This window comes from Phalangium opilio, unplaced genomic scaffold, assembly GCF_054372755.1.
Source record: "Phalangium opilio isolate 3A_F unplaced genomic scaffold, DU_Popi_V2 ptg000232l_1, whole genome shotgun sequence".
Classification (NCBI taxonomy): Eukaryota; Metazoa; Arthropoda; class Arachnida; order Opiliones; family Phalangiidae; genus Phalangium; species Phalangium opilio.
In genome coordinates, this window is record NW_028324223.1 from 303,922 (window position 1) to 327,537 (window position 23,616).

The 23,616-nt window shown below is 37.2% G+C and overlaps 3 protein-coding genes, 2 long non-coding RNA genes and 1 pseudogene across 10 annotated transcripts; 3 read left to right on the forward strand and 3 right to left on the reverse strand.

Moving 5' to 3' along the window:
- Nucleotides 1–167: 167 nt before the first annotated feature.
- LOC149612665 (uncharacterized) lies at nucleotides 168–2,180 on the reverse strand. The gene is made up of 3 exons (XR_016376338.1): nucleotides 1,840–2,180; nucleotides 1,160–1,771; nucleotides 168–1,077 (listed from the first exon to the last, which is right to left on the reverse strand). It is a non-coding gene; the product is annotated as an uncharacterized LOC149612665 (long non-coding RNA).
- LOC149612666 (uncharacterized) lies at nucleotides 212–3,540 on the forward strand. Of its 3 annotated transcripts, XR_016376336.1 has the most exons (5): nucleotides 2,151–2,404; nucleotides 2,539–2,612; nucleotides 2,714–2,841; nucleotides 3,048–3,150; nucleotides 3,227–3,540. It is a non-coding gene; the product is annotated as an uncharacterized LOC149612666 (long non-coding RNA). The 3 variants fall into 3 exon arrangements; XR_016376334.1 differs by having other exon boundaries at nucleotides 3,048–3,540; XR_016376337.1 differs by lacking the exon at nucleotides 2,151–2,404 and adding an exon at nucleotides 212–270 and having other exon boundaries at nucleotides 2,714–3,540.
- A 371-nt stretch (nucleotides 3,541–3,911) lies between these two features.
- Nucleotides 3,912–5,117, reverse strand: LOC149612667 (terpene synthase pseudogene; annotated as a pseudogene).
- A 721-nt stretch (nucleotides 5,118–5,838) lies between these two features.
- On the forward strand, nucleotides 5,839–7,909 carry LOC149612668 (exportin-7-like). 2 transcript variants are annotated; one of them, XM_089858257.1, is made up of 4 exons: nucleotides 5,839–5,886; nucleotides 7,195–7,353; nucleotides 7,414–7,614; nucleotides 7,674–7,909. In XM_089858257.1, the coding sequence occupies exons 1-4, from the start codon at nucleotides 5,872–5,874 to the stop codon at nucleotides 7,785–7,787; spliced, it is 489 nt and encodes a 162-aa protein (XP_089714383.1). In that variant the 5' UTR covers nucleotides 5,839–5,871; the 3' UTR covers nucleotides 7,788–7,909. The 2 variants fall into 2 exon arrangements, 1 of the variants encoding a protein (XP_089714383.1); XR_016376356.1 differs by lacking the exon at nucleotides 5,839–5,886 and adding an exon at nucleotides 5,902–6,271 and having other exon boundaries at nucleotides 7,674–7,907.
- A 5,493-nt stretch (nucleotides 7,910–13,402) lies between these two features.
- LOC149612669 (terpene synthase-like) lies at nucleotides 13,403–15,270 on the reverse strand. Its single transcript, XM_089858376.1, has 2 exons — nucleotides 14,941–15,270; nucleotides 13,403–14,265 (listed from the first exon to the last, which is right to left on the reverse strand). Exons 1-2 carry the CDS (start codon nucleotides 15,146–15,148, stop codon nucleotides 13,469–13,471), a joined length of 1,005 nt encoding a protein of 334 aa, XP_089714502.1. The 5' UTR covers nucleotides 15,149–15,270; the 3' UTR covers nucleotides 13,403–13,468.
- A 955-nt stretch (nucleotides 15,271–16,225) lies between these two features.
- On the forward strand, nucleotides 16,226–17,488 carry LOC149612670 (leucine-zipper-like transcriptional regulator 1). Of its 3 annotated transcripts, XM_089858312.1 has the most exons (5): nucleotides 16,226–16,555; nucleotides 16,622–16,684; nucleotides 16,742–16,984; nucleotides 17,045–17,271; nucleotides 17,386–17,455. In XM_089858312.1, exons 1-5 carry the CDS (start codon nucleotides 16,413–16,415, stop codon nucleotides 17,394–17,396), a joined length of 687 nt encoding a protein of 228 aa, XP_089714438.1. In that variant the 5' UTR covers nucleotides 16,226–16,412; the 3' UTR covers nucleotides 17,397–17,455. The 3 variants fall into 3 exon arrangements, with proteins under 3 accessions (XP_089714438.1, XP_089714439.1, XP_089714437.1); XM_089858313.1 differs by having other exon boundaries at nucleotides 17,063–17,488; XM_089858311.1 differs by having other exon boundaries at nucleotides 17,045–17,486.
- Nucleotides 17,489–23,616: the final 6,128 nt, after the last annotated feature.

Here is a 23,616-nt window from a genome sequence, read left to right on the forward strand (position 1 = left end):
TTACTTAAATTGTAGTGCGGCTGAAAACGTAAAATTTACGACAATTTTGCTCTAAATGGAGTTGCGGGAAATAATGACCGTCGGCGGGAAATTTTGGGTCGTCAGGCGGGAAATTGACACTTTGAACATTGGCAACACTGCCTCGGCCCCCTAACATGCAATTTTCATTTTAGGAACTTACGTATTTTGAGTTTAAATAGAGAAAGAGTGGGCTGGCCAACTACTTCGGTAGGAATGGAGTTCCAGATGGGAACAGTCCTCCTGGCATAAGTAAGCAAAGCGCGAAAATTGTTCCACAATTTTACATTATTTTTATTACTAACTGCAACTCAAGTAAAGATATCCGGTTGATCAGTCCAGTTTGTTAGTAAAATGGCTCAATGCCATTGGAAAATCAAATTGGTCTCCAGGGAAAAATACCGCGATTTGTACAGGGTTGCCACAGAATTTTCAGAACCAAATTCCCTGACTTTTCCAGGTTTTCCCTGACATTTTTCTTAGATTTTCCCTGACCTTTTTAGGCCGAAAACGTAAATTTTTGCAGCACGTTTTAAGTGCTTTTAATTAAATAAACCCTCTACATAGAGTTTTCCCATTTATTTGTTACCTTAAAATGATTAAGAAATATAACAGTCTAAGAGGTTTTTAAAGGCATTTACTTGACATAAAAGCAATTCTAGACAGCATTTTTAAGGATTGCTCAAGAGTTCAGTCTGCGTTATGAAGAGAGGATGAGGAGAAAACTTTCATTACTCTTTCAATAAAGACTTATCCCCAGAAATTTTACTCGCTTAAATCAATTTCCCTGACTTTTCAACCCATTTTTAAATTCCCTGACTTTTCCAGGTTTTCCAGGTACTGTGGCAACCCTGTTAGCAATCATTTTCAAATATCTGACTATCGGAAAGTCACCAAAATAAGTTTTTTGTCACTTGGGCAAAACCGCTATTCTACATTACTTTTGCGTGCACCCACAAACCCACGCCTAAGAGATGGAATTATATTTTATCAAAGAAATTTTAGACTCCAACGGTGTTTTCAAATTTTTAATCATTAATTATGGAAAACATAGTCGGGCTAGCAAAAAGAGCGATAGTTTAGGGTCATCAAAATCTGTTGATATCTACTAATATATTGTTTTAATCAAAACAAAAATTACCTTCCAACGTACAAACTGTCTCAAAACCATTTAGATATTTTTTCGGAGTAGTAAGACAAAAAGGTGGATGGAACAACAATCCCACGATTTTAAAATTTAAAGCAGCTTATAAAAACCCCTTTCTGGTTGTGCAAATGTCTTGGCTCGTGATAATACTGAGTCACCAAATTTTTCTGAGGTATCAACAAATTTTCTCCAAGCTAACAGAGGACATTTATATTTTGATGGGTCAAACCTATTGAGAGACACCATCATTCACTATTTTGGCTGGATTTGTGTACGGAAACTGCACAAAGTCCTCAAGTGCAATCAATGCAAACTTGCACAAGAAAAACCTCCTCTTAATCGCAAGAGTTTTCACGACTACTGCATTACGACCACGTCGACCAGAGGATTAATTGTTAGAGATCACGGTAGTTTAATATATCCTTCGGAGAGTGTAGTGAAAATTCTTGATCTCACCAAAAAATTCCTGCGGATGCAAAACCTTGAAAATGATGGTGGTACTGCTTCTAAAACAATTGCTCTCAAAATTTAATCCCTCGTAAAAAGGTGTCTGATGCGTGAAAACATTTTTCCAAAGAAATTGGATGAAAACATTATCTGAACTTTCTAGTTTCCAAAGTTATTCGTATTTTTAATGAAAAAATGAAAATGGAAGCTGTTAGAAAAAAGCTTACCAAATTGATATTATTTTAAGGACAATAATAACAACAGCTAAGCCTACAATTGCTTCAAAACATATTTAATATTATAGGCCTACTTTTCACAATAAATAATATCAAAACAATATTTAAAAACATTTTCACTACCGCGTCTATGCGCCCAAATTCATAAGCAATTAAAGCAAATGAGAAAAATTCAGCTTCAGCAAAGCAGACGACAGATAATTATTTCGTCTCAAGCATTATAGATGGCGTTACCAACGAATGATAAAGTTATCGTTTAAAAAAAAGTGGGCTTGGAAATTGAAAAATTCGAGCGTGGATGTGTAATTCTAGGGGGCTATATGTTCCAAGTTCTTTGAAAATTTCAGAGGGAACTTTCTTCGGAAAGTCATGTTAAATTGTTTGGTAGTTGCTTCCTGCAGCCCGACGCTTCTGGGCCAAACATCCTTTTACTTTAGCGAATTAGTTTAATTTTAGAACATCTGTATTTTAATTTTCATGCTAATCATTTTTTTAAACCGGGACGAAGTAATAGTATTTTAAGTTTTTGTACTTAACAAGCGCATTGTGATACTAGGTAAGCAGTAAGCTTTTCTGATCCTGTTTATATATTAACTTTAATTTATTTAAATTAATTGCTATATTATAAATAAATTGGGCCTTGATTATTACCATTTAAACTTATTGACCGACCCTTGTGTACTATTTTAGTGGTAAAACAAATTCAACAATGCTTGGCAAACTCAAATCAACAACCACTCGAGTCTCTCCTCGTGCCAATTCTGGTATTGTTTCAATTAATTTTTTACGCGAATCTATCTGGCATGTTAATCTGATTTAAAAATTGGCCCATTTTATTTAAACTACGCCCTTTTAATTTAAATAGAAGCCACCACTGCTGCACTGGAGAAAGTTATTCCAGTAACAGTTGTAGTCCGTTCACGACCTCTGGTACAAAGGGAAACCTATGGAGGAGACAAAATTGTGGTTAACTTTTCAAAGACACATAATCAAGTCTCTCTTCCGGATATCAATAAATTTTAAATTAAATTTTAAATTAAATTTTAAATTAAATTTTAAATTAAATTTTAAATTAAATTTTAAATTAAATTTTAAATTAAATTTTAAATTAAATTTTAAATTAAATTTTAAATTAAATTTTAAATTTAATTTAAATTAAATTTTAAATTAAATTTTAAATTTCAAATTAAATTAAATAGTAACCAGAAAGGGATAATCCCAAGGGTTATAGCGGATATCTTCAAATTAACCGCATCAAAGACTGAAACGCATATCCATAGCATAAGAGTTTCATTCTTAGAAGTACGTGAATGGATGGGTTTTTATCTAATGAATTATAATAATTATTAATTTTAATTTAATGTTTTATTATGGACAGATTTCCCTTGTTTTATTTATTAATTTATTTTTCTTTTCTTTATTTTTATTCAAACTTTAATAGAACTGTTATTCTTTATTTTTATTCAAACTTTAATAGAACTGTTATTCTTTATTTTTATTCAAACTTTTATAGAACTGTTATTCTTTATTTTTATTCAAACTTTTATAGAACTGTTTTATATGAAATAAATTATTAATTGTTATTTATTATAGTTATGTTTAAAGACCTAATTTAACTCGTGTATGATTTTGAAAAGTACTGATGTATGTTATCATGCCCGAAATAAAATTCAATTCAATTCAATAATGAAAGTATTTATGATTTGTTCAATCCGTCCGGTGTCAAAGAAGTTCATATACGCGAGGATTTTACCGGAATTAAGGTGAGATACTATTATTTTAAAGAGAATTAAAGGTCAGGGAATTTTAAGGAGTTGTTAATAAAATCGGGGAATTTTAAGGAGTTGATTTAAAGGAGTTTAAAAGTTATACAAAAAGTTCTGAGAATATTATCCAAATATCCAGAAATATAAATCCTGGCTTATGTTGTAACAGAAGTGGTCACTTCTGCTTGTAGGGATGGTAAGTAGGTGTTTTTTTCACTTGTTTCTGGTCCGATTTTAATTTTTCTTGGTCTCATTTCAAAGAGATCTAATTAATAACTGAAATATAAACAACGTAGCTTCATAGTAAATAACTTTATTTCCCATTTAGGCCACAAAATATTACATTTTTTTTATTAAGTACAATCACCAATTCACAAGTTCATCTAAAACAGTGAGTAAATGCGGATTCCCGCCAATTATTTTAACTTCTTCGCGCGCTTTTTGATCCAAATTAGTTAGAAAATTTCTTGTATATTCGAAAGAGCCTAAACGCTCCAGTAATTCGACTGTATATTTCTTTAAATCAACATCGGTAGTACGTTGTCTCAAAATATTCATAACTTGAGGCGCTTCAGGATGAGTTTGAATAGCGTGAATTATGGGGAATGAGAACTTCCCTTCGGTTAAATCTTCGCAAAAACTCTTATTAACCGTATATTCCGTCGACTTTAAATTGCAATAATCATCGCGAACTTGGAAATAAAGTCCCATTAAGCCAATTAGATTATTAAAATCAGTTTTATTTTGACTGAAAAGTTGAAGTAATCTAACTGCCAGTCCAAATAATCCGCCGGTTTTACGTTTAACCATCTCGCAGTATTGTTTTTCAGTAGGACAAATGAAGTTATCGCGCCAATAAATCTCCATACCCTGACCTCTATGTAGCTCTAGCAATTGTTCTGTATAAACTAAGGTAGCGTCCGCGTGTCCAAGCTTTTGCAAACGTTCTAGAGCCAAGAAATACGCGTAATTCGCGGCGTTTATCGTGCTAGCGATACCAAAAATGGAATGGGCTACTGGGATACCACGGCGCAATTTAGAATTGTCCTCAATATCGTCTATTAGTAGACTAGCATTATGCAGCATTTTAATAACCTCACCAATTTGGACGCATATCTCAGTTGGAACGTTTAACCAATGGTTAAAGGCTTTAGTTAATTTAGTTCTAATTTCTTTACCGGGAACTTCCATGATGTAATGAAATGGTTGTAAGATTTCCGCGTCAGTCGCTTCCGAAGATTTGCCTTCCGGGTCTGGCACCACCGCTGATGTACTAGCAATTTTCAATGGATCATTTTTCCCTTTTATTGGCGGGAAAGAATTGGGTAAACTACGCCAATCCGACATAATTATTATAATTTTGTTAATAATTTAATTTAATTTCAATAACTATAAATAATAAATTAGGTTAACAAGGAACACGCTCAGTATCACCGAGCCGGTACGTCAGACACGCCTGTAGATGGGTGGTACCGTGGCTAGTAGCGTCGGTCTAGCAGACGATACGTAGTACCAGAAGAAAATATTTTCTTCTGGTAGTACGTACACCAGGCTGGGAAATAAGGATATTTTTTAAACTAGTCCTTTGGACCAGTGACCCCCTAGCCTAGTGTCTGAAATCATTTACTGGTCTTCGAACTGGTCCCAGCCTTTGCTCTCCATTAGATTTGCAATTAATAAACTGGTCCCGAGAACCAGTAACCCCCACTTCTTGAATTAAAAAACTAGTCCAAGCAATTAATAAACTGGTTTTGGACCAGAGGAAGTGTGCTATTTCCCAGCCTGACGTACACCCCGAATCATGCGGCCCTAAATTACCGCCAATTTGGAATCTGCCGAAAATTGCCGAAAGTAAAAAATTCTACAATAGTACTTTTTCCACTATGCGTCGTCTGCTAGAAAACACCCTTTGGATTTGACTTGACTTTCGACTTAGGCGGTAAAATAGAGTGTTAATTCGGCAAATCAAAACACTAGGCGGATGTAACGGCCAAACCATGCATTCCCCCTCCCAAGATAAAACACGTCGTCTGCTATTTTGTCTCCTTACACAGTCACTTTTTTATTAGCCGTTAAGCGTCACTATATTTTTGTATAGTGCGAATTTTTCCCGGACTCCCGGAGTGACGTCTCGAGCGCCACTGCATCTTATCATAGATCTTATTTTTTATGTACGCGATAAAAAGGCGCGGACTGGCGGCCTGGCCGAGCTAAGTTAGTTGAATCGCGAGTCGCGACAGTAGAATTGTGTTTCACCATGGATTATAATTTGGTAAATATGTTTTAAATCAGTCATGGACCATAAGTCCTTTAAACGGGAACCTGGGAACTTCTTAGTCTATTTTCTAGTTTAAATTCTTTGTGAGTCGTAGTAGGTTAGATATTTTGAAATTCAAACCAACCGCGAAATACGGCTATCTTGTGACGTCGTAATGGGGACCTTGTTAACTTTTTTCATTGGTCGTTTGGAAATAGGAGAATGTTGGGAACTCTAGACAACTGTATAGTAGTTTTTCACCTTCACAGGGAAGCGACGCATATTTGTGAAGACCTTTCTGAACATAATTTTGATTTTTCATGTTTATTATCCTTTGTTCTCTTAACTCTTGGTTAGGTTGTAGAGTAAGGATGATAGCGATTTGTCAAAATTGTTACAGGTAATGTCCAAAACCCCACATTTTTACGCTATTTTGGCAAAGGCTTAGGTTCCATGTATAATAACGTAGTGCAGTCTGGGAAATAGGGATAATTTTTAAACTAGTCCTTGGGACCAGTGACCCCCCCTAGTGTCCTAAATAATAAACTGGTCTCCGGAGTGGTCCCAGCCTTTGTTCTCCTATAGATTTGCAATTAATAAACTGGTCCCGAGGACCAGTAACCCCCACTTTTTGAATTAAAAAACTATTCCAAGCAATTAATGAACTGGTTTTGGACCAGAGGAAGTGTGCTATTTCCCAGACTGATGTAGTGTGTGTGCAGCGGGATAAACAGTTGGGCTATGGAAAAATGCATTAGATAGTTTCAGCCTGTAAGCGGGCTTTGCCCGGTGCATTGAAATGCGGCAGAAACAACGCTTCTTCTACTTTATTTTAGCCTAATGGCCCTAATCTAAGCTTTAACATATTTTTTGTGTAATTAAACATAGTAAAGCTATTACTTTGAACACCAAAATTACATTGAAACTATTTACCTTCCTTTATAACTCTCAAAGCATCCAAATAAATAATATTTATTTGGCTAAAATGCAAAATAGTATGAAAACTACTTTAAGGTGTAAATCTACTATATTTCCGTGTGAGAGGAGGGTAGCTGGGGTAATGTAGGTGTTTGGCTCGGGTTTTTGCCAAACTACTGTGGAGGGGGCAGTGATCGGAGCGGTGCCGAAAACTAATACTTTTAAAAATTAATTAAAAATAGTTATGTTATTAAAACTATTAATTTATATATATATTTGAGACCGTAATTTTAGGTTCTATCTGATTTAAAAAAATTAAAACTTTTCATTAATAGGCAAAAGATTGATTCAAGGTTATAAATAACTTATAATAAAAATTATAATTAATGCCAACATCGTTTTTAGGCGGAAGAAATTAGGTCTTTCTGTAAACAACATGAGAACGGTGAGATAGCTTCATCATGCAGCCATGCTCAACGATATGAAATCTTTCAACGGAGCTGTGATCTTCTGCGTAGAGCTCTGGACAGCTGGAAAGCTACTTCTTTCAATGATGAGGCGCAGGTAACCAACCACAACTGACCTGCTCATTGCACACAGCCTTAATTATTGTTTAATTTACAGCACAACTTGATGAGTCATCTGTTAAGGCTGTCGCGCAATATTCTTTCATGTTATTTTACTGGAACATCGCCTGATGAATCCTCTGATGATCTGTGCACTGTTCAGATTCCCACAAGTTGGAGGCCTGCCTTTCTCGATTTAAATACTTTACAGCCATTCTTTGACTTGTATCATTTACTACCAGCGTCTCTGTCACCATTGGTCGGTGTAATCATTAAATTAATACGGGACTGTTTTTGATCCGTGTATTTTGCATTTAGGCTCTTTCCTGCCTCGTCCAAATTGCCTCAGTTCGGCGGTCATTGTTTGATAAGGCGGAACGGGCCATATTTCTAGCAATGTTCAATTTTAATGTTCAATTTTTTAAATTTTAATGTTCAATTTTTTAAATTTTAATGTTCAATTTTTTAAATTTTAATGTTCAATTTTTTAAATTTTAATGTTCAATTTTTTAAATTTTAATGTTCAATTTTTTAAATTTTAATGTTCAATTTTTTAAATTTTAATGTTCAATTTTTTAAATTTTAATGTTCAATTTTTTAAATTTTAATGTTCAATTTTTTAAATTTTAATGTTCAATTTTTTAAATTTTAATGTTCAATTTTTTAAATTTTAATGTTCAATTTTTTAAATTTTAATGTTCAATTTTTTAAATTTTAATGTTCAATTTTTTAAATTTTAATGTTCAATTTTTTAAATTTTAATGTTCAATTTTTTAAATTTTAATGTTCAATTTTTTAAATTTTAATGTTCAATTTTTTAAATTTTAATGTTCAATTTTTTAAATTTAAATTTTAATGTTCAATTTTTTAAATTTAAATTTTAATGTTCAATTTTTTAAATTTAAATTTTAATGTTCAATTTTTTAAATTTAAATTTTAATGTTCAATTTTTTAAATTTAAATTTTAATGTTCAATTTTTTAAATTTAAATTTTAATGTTCAATTTTAATGTTAAATTGTTTAAATTTTAATGGTAAATTTTTTAAATTTTAATGGTAAATTTTTTAAATTTTAATGGTAAATTTTTTAAATTTTAATGGTAAATTTTTTAAATTTTAAATTTTAATGGTAAATTTTTTAAATTTTAAATTTTAATGGTAAATGTTTTAAATTTTAAATTTTAATTTTAAATGTTAAATTTTAAATTTTAATTTTAAATTTTTTAAAGTTCCGGATATCTTTATCGATGAGCCTGACGAAGATGATGATGATCCATTGTTGGAAAAAAGCCCGCGCCAAAGAAGAGAACACACTTGGATATCTTTAAATTTCAATTTTAAATTTTTTAAATTTCAATTTTAAATTTTTTAAATTTTAATTTTAAATTTTTTAAATTTTAATTTTAAATTTTAATTTAATTGTTTGAGGCTAATCAGTAAATTATTAACAAAATGACGGTCAGCAAAATGTATTCAAAGAATTTTTAAATTTTAAATTTTAAATTTTAAATTTTAAGTTTTAATTTAATTAATTGTTTGAGGCTAATCAGTAAATTATTAACAAAATGGCGGTCAGCAAAATGTATTTTAAGAATTTTTATATAATAAATGAAGAATTTTAAATAATTATATTTATTTTCAAATTGGCTTATGTTGCATGGATTAACTAACGCTAGGGATTGTTCACTAACCATGTTTCCCATGTATTTCTATCGCCAACTTCATGTTCCGAATTATTCCTTGATTCTCCTCTTCATTCCCCCAATTTATTGGACCAAAACGGATGTAGATATAGCGCCATCTCTACGCAAAATAAATCGTTTTTGCGGATTTTAAAGATGGCGGCGCCCAATTTTAGGTGGGATTTTAATTTTGACGTCATAGGACACGTGATATTTGGTCCAATTTTCTTGTAACTTCCGGTTAGGGATAGTAGCCATTGAGTTCAGAACATATATCCTTCTAGAGTTCTATTTGGACGGATGGATAACTTTATCTATTTCACTTAAAAAATACATATTTGTTACTATGGCGTCTGCTATAACTTCGTAATATAGATAGGAAATGTTTAGAAACCGCTTATGATAATGAAAGTAAATTGCTAGATTCGAGTAAAAACAGAGAAGGAACTGCATTAACCGATAGTATATGTATTTTTGAGCTTTCGTGATAGTCAACTTGACAAAAATGATCACCGCGAATGTCTTTTTTTCAAGTCCATTCAATTCCATTAATGGCCTGACACCATTGTTTTGGTAATTCCGAATTTTTTGTAGGGAATCTTAAAGGACCCTGCGGCTCTAGCATCAGCCCCTGTGAATTGTTTTTTCTGCGCAAAATTTTATAGCCAGATAGTGCTGGTCCCTTTCGGTGGGTTTGAGAACTATCCATAAGAAGCAACTAGGGTCCATTGCCCCGTTTTGGATTTGCTACTAAAATGGAGTATTTCCCTCTGTCGTTGGGAGGGGCTAAATTTTGTACCCACATCGCCTATGAAAGGTTTTGAGAAGTTGCGCTTGGTCTTGGTGTAAAGAAACGCGCGCCGTGCCTATGCAAATTTTACCTAGAAGAACTATCTCTCTTTGCACTAATGTGAAGTGCAGGCACAGTGGGGTTCTAAAGTTATTTTCCTCTGAACACCAACCCTTTTTCTATTATCAAAGGAGGAAGTGTTTTCAAGCAAAACCTGCATTTCGAAAAGAAGCAGGTGGTTTTTATTTCAAAACGTTAGGGATTACAAGGTTACTTGTGACTACTATCAAGGGCTAATCCACCCTTTGTGATAATTCGGGGTTGACACATATCAAACTATAATTTATATAGCACTTGTTGTAATTCTCTCAGGCTCTACTATTGGTTTTTGCCTTGCCCAGTATTATGAGAAGGTAACGTGCTGTGACCATGAACGCTGAATCTCTAAAGGGACTGGTAAACCAAAGAGAGTATAGGGGAGGAGTGGAAGCTCCCCCGCTCCACAAGGCTAAATTACAATGTTCCCCCTAAATTATACTAGTGGTACGAGGGAGTTTCCGGCTCAGTCGCGCCACCTACGATACCGTTTAATGCCTCAAACCGAAATGCCTAGGTACTGCGCATTGAAGATGCGCGGTAGAAAAGAGGAACAAGATTTTCCTCTCTTTCCACTCCTCCCCTATACTCTCTTTGGGTAAACGGAATAGATTTTTCTTTATAGCACGTTTGCTTTGTAAAAAAATAAATAAAAAAAACGGGTACGGCCAAGGTCATTTAAATTTTTTTTAAATAGGTTTTTGAAGAAGCACAAAAGACCGAATGGCCTTGAGTGTTCCCAAATTGACAGCCCCCATTCCATCCCCCAATGCTATGCTAGAGAGGAATCGGTTTGTACAGTGGAAGGCGGGCGTTTTCCGGTCCCTTTAGAGATCCAGCGTTCATGCTGTGACGCTAAACTGTAAGGCATATAGAGAAATGGAAGCAGGCAACGCCAGACAGAGACTGCTTATCCAACCCCCTTCCATACACGCTTTTGTAACAAAAGAAATTTTAGAAGCTAAGATATAGAACTCTGTTGCATGCAGATTGTTTGAAAAGCGCATTAATGAAAGGCGCTTTGAATCCGCCTCATATAACACCTGGAAAGAGGCTTTTCACGAGAACGAAAACTATCGCGGTTCGTCGGAAAGGCGCGTATGCTAGAAGTTAATAAACATAATTTCAGAACTTAGTGCCTTTCCCAAACGCGGTTTTATCAGTGCAATGATAAACCGTCTTTCGTACTGGTAAACCGAGCTCATTAGCGAGCACGTATAAGGAGGAGAATCGGAGAGACGAGTTTTTACTTTATAAGAGAAAATGCAAGAAAAATTTCTAGCACCAACTCAAACAATTTATGCATTCAGTATTTATAAAATGCCCGCACTCGGAATCTACCAATAATAGAGCTATCTCAGTTGTGACGTCTATGCCTAGGTGAAACGTCACGGGCTTAGCTTTGGCAATGGGCGGCCATGTTTGGTACCGCTTTGGTTCTATGGGCAAATAGTATGGGTGATGTCACACTAAGGCTTCTGAGATAGCTCTACTCTTTTCGAACCGTAATAAATAAACCGAAATAGATTCAGGGACTTGAACCTTCTAACATAGGCCTAGATCAAACAGCATTCTGCGCCTATTTTTGAACTCAAGAATGTGATGGGATTATTTACGCTATTGTTGAATGAAAAAAAAAACCTCCCCAATTTTAGATATATTTAAAACGTACATCGCTTGTCAGTAATATATTGCGCGTATTGTATGAAATAAGCTAGGCGAATAGGGTCATTTGACAACGGCGATACAACTTAACAAAACCTTTCCATCGGAGAGGGTTAGATATTTTTTTACCCCACTCCGCCCCAAATGGGCGATACGACAACAAAAGACTCTATCCAACAACTGATAGGATCTTAGGAGGTTTTTCGAGGGGAAAAAACCTACTACATTACTCAAAGAATAGAGACAGAATTTGGACTGTAAACAACTTTTCCTTCGATGAAAATTTCCATACTCGAAAAGCATTAAAGAGCTAACTTGCCAGTCCATCTAGGTAGTCTCTTTTATTGGTTTTTTATGAACGAAAATATTCGAATTTCGCGCCTCGATATTTCAACCAATGAGACGAAATGCCAGAGTTGTACAACTGCGTCGCCAGCGCAGCCTAGTGGCAAAATGACTGAACTAATAGCGACCGCGTGGGACTTTAATCGTACAGTTCAAAAAGGGTTGAACTATCTAAATATTTATTAAATTTCTATACGTATATGCTTATGTCACGGAACATTTTTATTTCTACCAGTGTTGATCAATATTCCTTTTATTAAATATCAAATTTTATTTATTAGGCTCCACTTACTGTTTTTCAATTAACTAACTTTCATATTTCGCGCTGTACTTCTTCCTAAGCCTAATTTTCAAACTCAAGCTGCGGCGATTTTGCGGGGCCGGGGCGCTTTCCCGCAAAATCGTGGGAAATTCTTTTAAGCTTCTCACTTGAGGCGACAGATGGCGCTAACGACTAATGATAAAGTAATGAAATTCGACGAATCCGAGTACGCGAGGAGGAAATTCAGCAAAAACTCTAGAAATACATATATTAGGACTCAATGATAGTAGCTGCTTGCTGCTAGTAGGGCTGTTCGATACTACTCGATGCCAACTTGGTTTCGAGTACTTCAGTCTTTCGATACCGGTATCGAGTACCGTTTTTGGGATCCGATACCAGTATCGAGTACTTTCGAAAAATCCGAAGCATCGAGTACTTTATCCCCCTATCTTTTCCCCCTGGAATCGAAGGAACGTTTCTATTTGAAACTTGCGGCCAATCATTTGCTTTATATTTTAACACGTGAATGTTTCCCTCGTCGACATAGTTTAGTCTCTATACTCCATCCCTAGAGTCGACTGACGTCAGACGTAGCTTCTTCAACCATAGCCCATTCGATCGCGCACAAAACGACACAAGCTGCTTGTGCTATAGAATAGCGTTCAAAGAATTGGATTTACATATATAAGCGCAACTTTTGAAGAAAATTCGGAGTAACCGAAAATTAATATTAAGTTCTATAGGAGGAGGTATGTTTTTTGGCCAGTTCCTTCGTCCTATTGATACAAATGACCTGAAATTTAACTTAGACGCGTTTCGACGTGTTTTATTATACTTAAAAGAATTTAAATACGCAAATCTATCATAGGTGGCGCTTTAAAAAAAGTACTCGATACTTTGGGTATCGAGTATTTTTTTCTCCGATACCGATACCTGGTATCGAGTACAATATTCAGTACTCGATACCGGTATCGATACCAAAAATCTTCGATACTCCCAGCCCTAGCTGCTAGGGGGTGTTTGGAACATGCATACTTAATCTTTTAGAGGGAACGAACAATCCCTAGCGTTAGTTAATCCATGGATGTTGTAAGGATGGTAAGTAGGTATTTTTTCAAACTTATTTCTGCTCCGATTTTAATATTTTTGGTCTCATTTCAAAGCTGAATGCTAGATCTTATTAATAATTGAAATACAAACAACGCAACTTCATAGTAAATAACTTTATTTCCCATTTAGGCCAAAAAAAATTACATTTTTTTTATTAAGTACAATCACCAATTCACAAGTTCATCTAAAACAGTGAGTAAATGCGGATTCCCGCCAATTATTTTAACTTCTTCGCGCGCTTTTTGATCCAAATTAGTTAGAAAATTTCTTGTATATTCGAAAGAGCCTAAACGCTCCAGTAATTCGACTGTATATTTCTTTAAATCAACATCGGTAGTACGTTGTCTCAAAATATTCATAACTTGAGGCGCTTCAGGATGAGTTTGAATAGCGTGAATTATGGGGAATGAGAACTTCCCTTCGGTTAAATCTTCGCAAAAACTCTTATTAACCGTATATTCCGTCGACTTTAAATTGCAATAATCATCGCGAACTTGGAAATAAAGTCCCATTAAGCCAATTAGATTATTAAAATCAGTTTTATTTTGACTGAAAAGTTGAAGTAATCTAACCGCCAGTCCAAATAATCCGCCGGTTTTACGTTTAACCATCTCGCAGTATTGTTTTTCAGTAGGACAAATGAAGTTATCGCGCCAATAAATCTCCATACCCTGACCTCTATGTAGCTCTAGTAATTGTTCTGTATAAACTAAGGTAGCGTCCGCGTGTCCAAGCTTTTGCAAACGTTCTAGAGCCAAGAAATACGCGTAATTCGCGGCGTTTATCGTGCTAGCGATACCAAAAATGGAATGGGCTACTGGGATACCACGGCGCAATTTAGAATTGTCCTCAATATCGTCTATTAGTAGACTAGCATTATGCAGCATTTTAATAACCTCACCAATTTGGACGCATATCTCAGTTGGAACGTTTAACCAATGGTTTTTTTTTTTTTTTTTTGCTCCTGAGGGGGGATACGAGCTAGGGCTGAATGAAGCCTTACAGCTGCGATTTCTTAGGTTGAAAATTGTGAGGGGAATTAATTAAAGGCTTAAGTGTTGTTTAAGTTTGGTTTTAAATTGCACAAGTGATTTTAGGGAGATAATCTCAGGGGGTAGGGAATTCCAGATGGGCACCAACCGATGGAAAAAAGAGTGCTTCAGTTGATTTTTACGGGCCTGTTGACGAAATAATTTTCTATGGTGACCACGGGTGGGGATAGACGAGGGAGCAGCGGAAAAGAATCTTTGGTCGGGACAATTTAGGATTTTGAATAAACTGATTAGGTCGAGGTAAGACCGACGAGTAGTCAAAGAAGGCCAACCAAGGGTAGATAGCCTACTGTCTCTGGGTTGATGTTTTAGGATACGCGGTAGTCGAGAGAAGGAACCCTGAATGTTGTCTAGTTGTTGAATGTCGAGAGCTGAGTGAGGGTTCCAGATTTGGCTACCAAATTCTAGGACTGGGCGAACGTAGCAGTTATAAATGCGGGTCAGAAACTCAGGGGTGATGCCTGGGAAATTGGCTTTGATAGTGGCTAGTAAACCTTTGGCGCGACCACAAGTCTTTCTCACATGGGAATGAAATTTTAGATTATGATCTATTTGGACACCCAGATCTCGACACTCATTAACACGTTTAAAGGCTTTAGTTAATTTAGTTCTAATTTCTTTACCGGGAACTTCCATGATGTAATGAAATGGTTGTAAGATTTCCGCGTCAGTCGCTTCCGAAGATTTGCCTTCCGGGTCTGGCACCACCGCTGATGTACTCGCAATTTTCAACGGATCATTTTTCCCTTTTATTGGCGGGAAAGAATTGGGTAAACTACGCCAATCCGACATAATTATTATAATTTTGTTAATAATTTAATTTCAATAACTATAAATAATAAATTAGGTTAACAAGGAACACGCTCAGTATCACCGAGCCGGTACGTCAGACACGCCTGTAGATGGGTGGTACTGTGGCTGGCTCTGCTGGCTAGCAGCGTCGGTCTAGCAGACGATACGTACACATTGAATCATGCGTTTCTGACGTCACTCAGAGTAGTCTTCTACCAGGGTGAGAAATAAGGCGGTGGCACTGGGCAAATGACCAGTTTAAAAATTGCTTTGACCAGTTTAATTATTAAATGCCTGGGGGTCCAGTGGTCATCGTGACCACTTTTTATATTCCCCTTCTTTAGTAAAAAAATAATTCCCAGTAGTGGGTTATAGAAATTAATGCTTATAAAACAAATAAAACAGTATATAAAACCATCCCTAGAGCCATTTCAGTGCAGCTCTGACAGTATGTAGAAATATTAAGTGGTCATTGACCAATTTTTTAATTAAAACCCTTGGGCTCTACTGGTCAAATGACCAGTTTAAAAATTTTCCTTATTTCTCACCCTGGTCTTCTACTATCAGCGACAGCTTATTTACAGCCCTGAGCACTCTCTATATACATTTCCGCGTTCAAGTGTCAAAACTCATAAGTCCGACAGTGATGCCAGATTGAGGGAAATTTCCCATATCTGGGGAAATTTTGACTCTTAAAAACGGTAAAAAGGGAAAAGGGAAATTCCACCAAAAATTTGCTAAATCTAGGGAAATTCCATGGGAAGAAATATTTTATTCAAAACCTACAATCTCAACATAGAAAATTAAACAACTTCATCAAATTGACCTATTAATCACGTTGGATTCTTATTAGATGGCAACCCTGCTACTGTTTTTAGTAATTTCCAAACATTGAATTACCGAAAGTCGTCTGCTAAATAACTGACCCATTGTAATCGTTACGAAAATACATCGCCAAAAACAGTTGTCAAGCTATAATTCTATCAATTTCTACGCGCAGAATCTGGCAACCCTGAACTAGGGAAATTTTGGTCCAAAAAGGGAAATTTTAAGGGTTAGAAAGGGAAATTCCATTTTTCCCACCTGGCATCACTGAAGTCCGAACGTCTGCCTGTGTACATTATAACTGGCTTCTTTCAAATCAAGTTAATTATTTAGGAAGTTAATGATTTATAAATTATGTGATCACTGGAAACTTTAATTTTTAATTACCAATGCCTTATTGACATATTAAACAGTTAGAAGTTAACTATCTAAAATTAAAATGGCAATCGCTAGACCACCTGGAATGGAGTTTGACCATAATTGGCCGGAAGCTTCCGAGTTTCTATCACTTGATTTTGGACCATTTGAAACTGTTCATCGATGGAAACGAATGCCTGAATGTGACGAATTTGTAGGAGCAAGGTAATTAATTATAATTACCCCTTTATTATTTATTTAGTAGCCCCTAAATTAATTAAAATATTATAGACGTAGCAAACATACAGTTGTAGCCTATAAGGATGCCATTTATGTCTTTGGCGGGGATAATGGGTATTTATTAAATAATTTATGCGGGTTCCTCGTGTTAAATTATGTCGTATATATTAGGAGACACATGTTAAACGATTTACTGCGATTTGATGTTAAAGATAAGTCTTGGGGAAGGGCATTTACAACTGGTATCCCACCAGCGCCTCGGTACCATCATTCTGCCGTTGTTCATGAGAATAGCATGTTCGTTTTTGGCGGTTACACGGGAGATATTCATTCAAACTCCAATTTAACCAACAAAAACGACTTATTCGAGTACAAATTCACCACTGGTCAATGGATTCAGTGGAAATTTGACTTGTAAGTTGTTATAAATCAACTTAAACCATCGGGGACTTTAAATAAAACGACAATTACTAGACCAAGTATATGCCCCAGAGTACCAGTACCCGCTTGCAGATCAGCGCATGGCGCTGTAGTTTATGATGGGAAATTATGGATTTTTGCCGGATATGATGGCAACGCTAGATTAAACGATATGTGGACAATATCGTTATTGGGCGATAGAAAAGTATGGGAGGAAGAACCCCAACGCGGGGATTGTCCCCCTACATGTTGCAACTTTCCTGTTGCGGTTGCAAGGAATAGTATGTTCGTTTTCTCATTTCAAAGCTGAATGCTAGATCTTATTAATAATTGATTTGGACCCCTCATTATTTTTCACCCCCTATTCCAATACACAAACTCGTGGTCACTCACAGAAATTAACTAAACCGCGGGTCACGACTACCTTCCGCCAAACGCATTTTGCCAATTCTGTCATTGATGATTGGAACTCTACCGCCGTCAATCTAGCAGAATGGTATACCAGCAGAATGAAAAAACCGAGTCAAAAATTCTCCCGGACTCGCGACGGAAAAATTGCTTCAGACCTATGAAATAACTGATTCTGGCAGAATACCAATTCGCCCTTACCCCCCCCCCCCCCCCCGAGACCTAACTATTGTAAATTCTACTCTTATGCTCTTCATACTCTTAATTGATACTGTAAAATGTTTCATTCGCACTCTAATTAATTAAATAATTTTAATCAAAGGGGGGAAATAACTCGGCCCCCTAACAGTGAATTTCCTTGAAACTTTCACCAATTAATCTACTCAAGCTTACAAATTGAATGAGCCATGCCTCATTACTGTAAAATGTTTCAATCGTGCGCTAATTAATTAATTAGATTTAAACAAAGGGGGGAAATAACTCGGCCCCCCAACGGTGAATTCGATTTGTAAGCTTGAGTAGATTAATTGGTGAAAGTTTCAAGGAAATTCACCGTTGGGGGGCCGAGTTATTCCCCCTTTTTATTTAAAATTAATTATTTAATTAATTAGAGTGCGAATGAAACATTTTACAGTATCAATTAAGAGTATGAAGAGCATAAGAGTAGAATTTACAATAGTTAGGTCTCGGGGGGGGGGGGGGGGGTAAGGGCGAATTGGTATTCTGCCAGAATCAGTTATTTCATAGGTCTGAAGCAATTTTTCCGTCGCGAGTCCGGGAGAATTTTTGACTCGGTTTTTTCATTCTGCTGGTATACCATTCTGCTAGATTGACGGCGGTATAAAAAAACCTCATTCATAAATAGAAGATGAAGTTCACGTCGGAGGCCATTTAGGGTTCGATTCCATCATCCTCCTTAAAGCCTCGGTAGTCATTAATTTACCGGCGCAAAATAAAAGGTTCCGCAGTTTTCCTTCCTCGTTAGGCTTAGCGTTTTATTTTTGAGCTCGTTATTCTAAAAGCGTGAGAAATTGTTGAACTAGTCAATCACGGCTGATAATCTCATATCTCATAGCTCATTCGATAGGTAATTAAATGCAGATTAAACTGTCACAATTTGAAGTCAATCGTATGTGTGGGAGGGGAGGAAACGGCAAGTATCCGACCCCCGTTCAGGTCAATTTGTACCAAATTTCAAAGTTCCCTTCCTTACTTTTTACTCATTTTTAGGCCAAACTAATATTGTCTATGTAATGAGCTATACCTCATTCGATAGGTAATTAAATGCAGATTAAACTGTCACAATTTGAAGTCAATCGTATGTGTGGGAGGGGAGGAAACGGCAAGTAACCGACCCCCGTTCAGGTCAATTTCTACCAAATTGTATAGTTTCCTTCCCTTATTTTAAGACAAACTAATAAAGTCTAGGTAATTAAATGCAGATAAAAGCATAAAACACTTAAAATTTGTAATCAATCGTATGTGTGGGAGGGGAGGAAACTGCAAATATCCTCTTTTAAGTAAGTTTGTACCAGATTTCATATTTTCCTGTCTTGTTGTCAATTGTTAAAACTAGCGCCATCTACGTTATCCCAGTGGAATTTCTTTTTATCAAAATTGTCAGTTTCTGGTATACTACATTGCAATTAGCGATTATTTGTTTTACATAGCTCCGTGTACCTATTAGAGATAAAAGGGATTTTTCCCCCTTACGAAAATATAAAGAAAAAAATAAACGTTTAGTTGAGTCTTGGCACTGGTTATAGCAATTTCTGCTTCGCTGGTTTGGTGCTACTTCCGGTTTAGAAATATTACGTTTTTTCTGCCAGATTGACGTGACTCGAATCATTCGAATGGGAGCTGTCGTAGCAGTTGGAGTCAGGATCAGACTCTAGGACTTAATTAACTATTTAACTAACGGATTGTATTACCACTATTTAGTTAACGGACTGTATGTAAAGTATTAACCGGATTTATGTTCTAATAAGGACGTTTGACTCTTATCGCCTTTCACGGGTGAACTTTTTTTTGTGTGCTGCTATCGGATTTGGTGGCTGGTGTACGTTTTGGCGTGTTCAACGGGAACAATCTACTACTGCCAACCAGTAACGAACGTTAAGTTGACCTTACAATTTTTCTATTTTAACTTTGAGATATGAGGTTAGGGTGTCGTTTATCGTAAGCCTCGGTCGCCGTTCTTTTGTGGGGTACGTCAGGCAGGGCGGACTACATTTAGCCTAAACGTTAAGCCTCGGACCTCGTGGGTACTACTTAAATTACCCCTTGGCTAGTGTCATACTGTTTTTATGTTGCCTATGTCAATCAAGGCCTGTGCGCGGTGGCTTCGAAGGGGGGGGGGATTTTTAAGAAACGCGACTTCTTATTTTCTCCCTATTTTAGCGCGAGATTTCATTGATAGCTGGACCGAAACGCGCGAGAAAATGAACATTTCAAATTCCAAGCGCGTGAAAATGAACATTTCAAATTCCAAGCGCGTGAAAATGAACATTTCAAATTATTTAGGTCCGGCTATTAGCGCCTCAGGTGAGAGAATTTTGCAACTTAAATTGCCAAAATAAAAATAAAAAAGGCGCCGCGCACAGGCCTTGATTAACGTAGGCAACGGTTTTTATTACCCGGTTAAGAGTCTAAGAAATAAATTGCTAAAGTCTCTAACGAACCTAGGATCTTCAAGACTTCCTGTTTCATTAAGCTCTTGATGAAGCTTCTTATTTTCGAACAATAGGTCATTCTTTTCTCCCTCAAGTTCATGACAACGAGCTGTTATTCTTTTCATTTCAAATACACATACTGTTTCTCTTAGCTCAGGAGTAAAAGGGCCTATAATCTTAGTTAGTTTTTGGGAAGAAAATAAAGAGCTGATACCTTCTGAATGGCGTTCATAAGAGGTACTTGGACATTTACCTCCAAACCCATAATAGTTTGAACGTAAACCCTTTTATTTTTCAATTCTACGGCACATACTAAAATCAGTTTTAACAGACGACCCAATTGACTCGGGTCTTGTCTCGCAGCAATATCATAGACATTTGGTGTTTGCGAATCCAATATTTCTTGGTTTAATACATCCATAAAATAACCAAGAACTCCTTGCAGCACCTTTTTTAGGTTGCTTTGCTAAATAATACAGTTTAAAATTATTATTACTATTAGTGTATACCATAAAGAGTATTTAAAACAAACCCGGAGTCTCCAATTTTCAACAGAGGCAGTTTTTAGACTTAGTTTGAAATAATCTTGCAAAATGTTACGTTTACGCTGCATCTGCTGAAACTTTCTTCCAGCCTCAGTGCTAAATTTGTTTAATCAAGAATTAAGAGTCTAAGAAATAAATTGCTAAAGTTTCTAACGAACCTGGGATCTTGTAGACTTCCAATTTGTTTAAGTCTTTCCTTTAGGTTCTCATTTTCATGGATAAGAGAATTGTTTTCTCCTTGGAGATTTTCGACTTGTGTAGCAAGTTAATGACAAAGCATCATTAGCATCGTCTATTGTTTCACTTAGTTCAGGAATAAAAGCTATCACCTTAGTTAGGTAGTTTCAAACGAACCTTGGATCTTCTAGATTTCCAATACGACTAAGTTTTTCATTTTTAAGCATTATAGAATTCTTTTCTTCCTGTAAAATTTCGAATTGAATTTCAAGTTCATGAAAACGAGCTGTTATTTGTTCCCTATCATCATAAGCAACTTAAAGATCATGGGTCGTTTTATTAACTTCAATAACTTTTTCGTTTAGTTCTAAGTCAGAATCAGGAGCTACAACTTTAGAAACTTGTCTTAAAGGCCGACTTCCAGCTTAAAGGGTTCTAGCGAAATAAAATAAATAAAAGAAATAAATAAAATATCTAAATTTTCTTCATCATCCGATTTTGCTTTCGTTTCCAAATGTTCCAATCACGTTAATATTGTTTACAAAGTTTTATCAAATTGAACTAATTTCTGGTTCACGTTTTCTAATCCTTTTTCGACATTTTTTATTATTTTAACTACATCATATGATTTATTCGAAACTGAACTCGGACCAGGGTTTAATTTTGGTGTGTTAGCGCGTCGCTCGGCGTATTGTATTGTATTGTATTGTTGAAGGGGGTGACGCGTCGCCGCGTCGAGCACCGATACCAAGGGTATATTGTGCGCCCCGAGCTGGTTAGACTGAGAAGAGTCCTGTCGCCTCGATGAATCGGAGAATCCGATTGGCCGAGACAGTAGAGAACTGGTGAGGTTCCATAGTATGCATGTCAAAATGCTCAAATCTCATGGCCGCGAGGTAGTCGCAGCTGCAGAGGATATGGGAGGAGGTTTCTTCTACCTCCCGGCAGAACCTACAGGTGGGTCATCAACGATGCCCAATAAGTGCAGGTGTCTATTCAGCCGGCAGTGTCCAGTGAGGAGACTGGTGACCAGCCTAATTTTGCTTTTGGTGAGGGCAAGCAGTTCCTTTGCCCTAGTGATAGAAGGACCCGGGACAAACTCCTTGGCTTGTCTCTGCCCATCCATGTCAAGCCAGAGCTGCAGTTGAAGTGCAGACATCCGGCAGTGAATCCTATGACGAATGATGCCATGGGGGATGGGAACCGCTGGCTCAGGTCCGAAGAACTTCGCCTCAGCCCCCCTTTTGGCATACATATCAGCCCTCTCATTGCCCAGGTATCCGCAGTGTCCTGGCACCCACAGCAATTGAACCTTGTTGCGGACAACCAGAGAACACAGCAAATCCAGACAACTGAGGATCAGTCTTGAATCAACAAGGCACTGATCCAGTGCCATGAGGGCGGCCTGACTATCCGAATAAATCTGAATCGTCCGTCCGCGGTAATTTTTCTTGATGCAGAAATCCGCACATAAACAAATGGCCATGATTTCCGCTTGGAAAACACTGGCAAAGTTGCCGAGGCTCTCGTAAAAACCAAACTTCTTGGTCAAGCAGTAGACCCCGGCACCAGCTCCAGAGTCAGTCTTCGAGCCGTCTGTGAACCAGACGGTCTCCCCCCCCAGTTCCAAGGACTGGGTTGGTCTCCCAATCAGTGCGACTAGGAAAGTGCACGCTGAAGGGCTTGTCAAAATGATATGATACAACAGACTTGTCTGAGACCATCGCAAGTGATGGCTCGAGACTGCTGTACTCACTGAAGAGCTTGGTGTGACTGAAGTCCCAGTGCTTGGGCTTCCACCAGCCGTGGTTGTTGAGCCTACAGGCTCCCATAATAGCCTCCTCCTCAATAAAGAGGTGGAGAGGAAGCATATTCAGAAGGATCTCCAGAGAGGCTGTGGGGGTAGTCCTCATGGACCCCGTGATGCCGATGCACGCCAGCCTTTGAAGCTTGCGTAGTTCATCTTGGGCTGTTTTAAGGCAAACCGTGGACCACCAGACAAGAGCTCCATAGGAGACCACCGGCCTGATGATTCTAGTATAAATCCAGTTCACGGCACTGGGGCTTAAGCCCCAGGATTTGCTGACTGAACTTCTTATACGCCAGAATAGAATTTTGGCTTTCTTGATGCTAAGATCAAGATGGGATTTCCAAGTAAGCTTGGCATCAAAGGTCACGCCAAGGTATTTGGCCTCGGTGGACTTCTTCAAAACCTGTCCAAAGAAGGAAATATCATTGAAGAGGTCATTGGTCCTCTTCCGAGTAAACGGTATAAGGACAGTCTTGTTGGGATTGACGGTGAGGTTAACATCCCTACACCATTCCTCAACAACATGCAAGGCAGTTTTCATCAGTGCAGCGATCGTTGCAGGGAACTTCCCCGTAACAATCACTGCTATGTCATCCGCATAGCCAAAGCAGTGACACCCCCCCCCCTCCCCGAGTCGACCCAGCAGCTCATCCACCACCAGGCACCAAAGAAGAGGGGAGAGAACCCCTCCCTGTGGACAGCCACGGTCGGTGGAGATCTCCAGGGATTCCCCGAGAAGAGACGCCGTCACCCTGCGATTCGTGAGCATGGAGTGTATCCAACGACACAAAGTGTCGTCAATACCAAACCGCTCCGCAGCGCGAAGAATAACTTCACTAGAGACCCTATCAAAGGCTCCCTCAATATCAAGGAAGATGGCTAAAGACATCTCCTTGAACTCGATGGCCCTATCAAGGCAGTTCAAAATGCCATGGATCGCCGTCTCCGTAGATTTGCCTTTCTGATAGGCAAACTGAGCAGTGGACAGGGGAGTATGGGAGAGAATTCCATCCC

Excerpts from the sequence above, each read along its gene's own strand:
- LOC149612668 (XM_089858257.1), top strand. Across the intron at positions 7,354-7,413 it reads CTTTCAATGATGAGGCGCAG|CACAACTTGATGAGTCATCT; the intron begins GTAACCAACCAC and ends TTTAATTTACAG. Across the intron at positions 7,615-7,673 it reads CAGCGTCTCTGTCACCATTG|GCTCTTTCCTGCCTCGTCCA; the intron begins GTCGGTGTAATC and ends TTTTGCATTTAG.
- LOC149612669 (XM_089858376.1), bottom strand. The coding sequence starts at position 15,148 with ATGTCGGATTGGCGTAGTTTACCCAATTCTTTCCCGCCAATAAAAGGG. Across the intron at positions 14,266-14,940 it reads ATTAACTAAAGCCTTTAAAC|CAAAAAAAAAAAAAAAAAAC; the intron begins GTGTTAATGAGT and ends CCCCCTCAGGAG.
- LOC149612670 (XM_089858311.1), top strand. The coding sequence starts at position 16,413 with ATGGCAATCGCTAGACCACCTGGAATGGAGTTTGACCATAATTGGCCG. Across the intron at positions 16,556-16,621 it reads GACGAATTTGTAGGAGCAAG|ACGTAGCAAACATACAGTTG; the intron begins GTAATTAATTAT and ends AAAATATTATAG. Across the intron at positions 16,985-17,044 it reads ATTCAGTGGAAATTTGACTT|ACCAAGTATATGCCCCAGAG; the intron begins GTAAGTTGTTAT and ends GACAATTACTAG.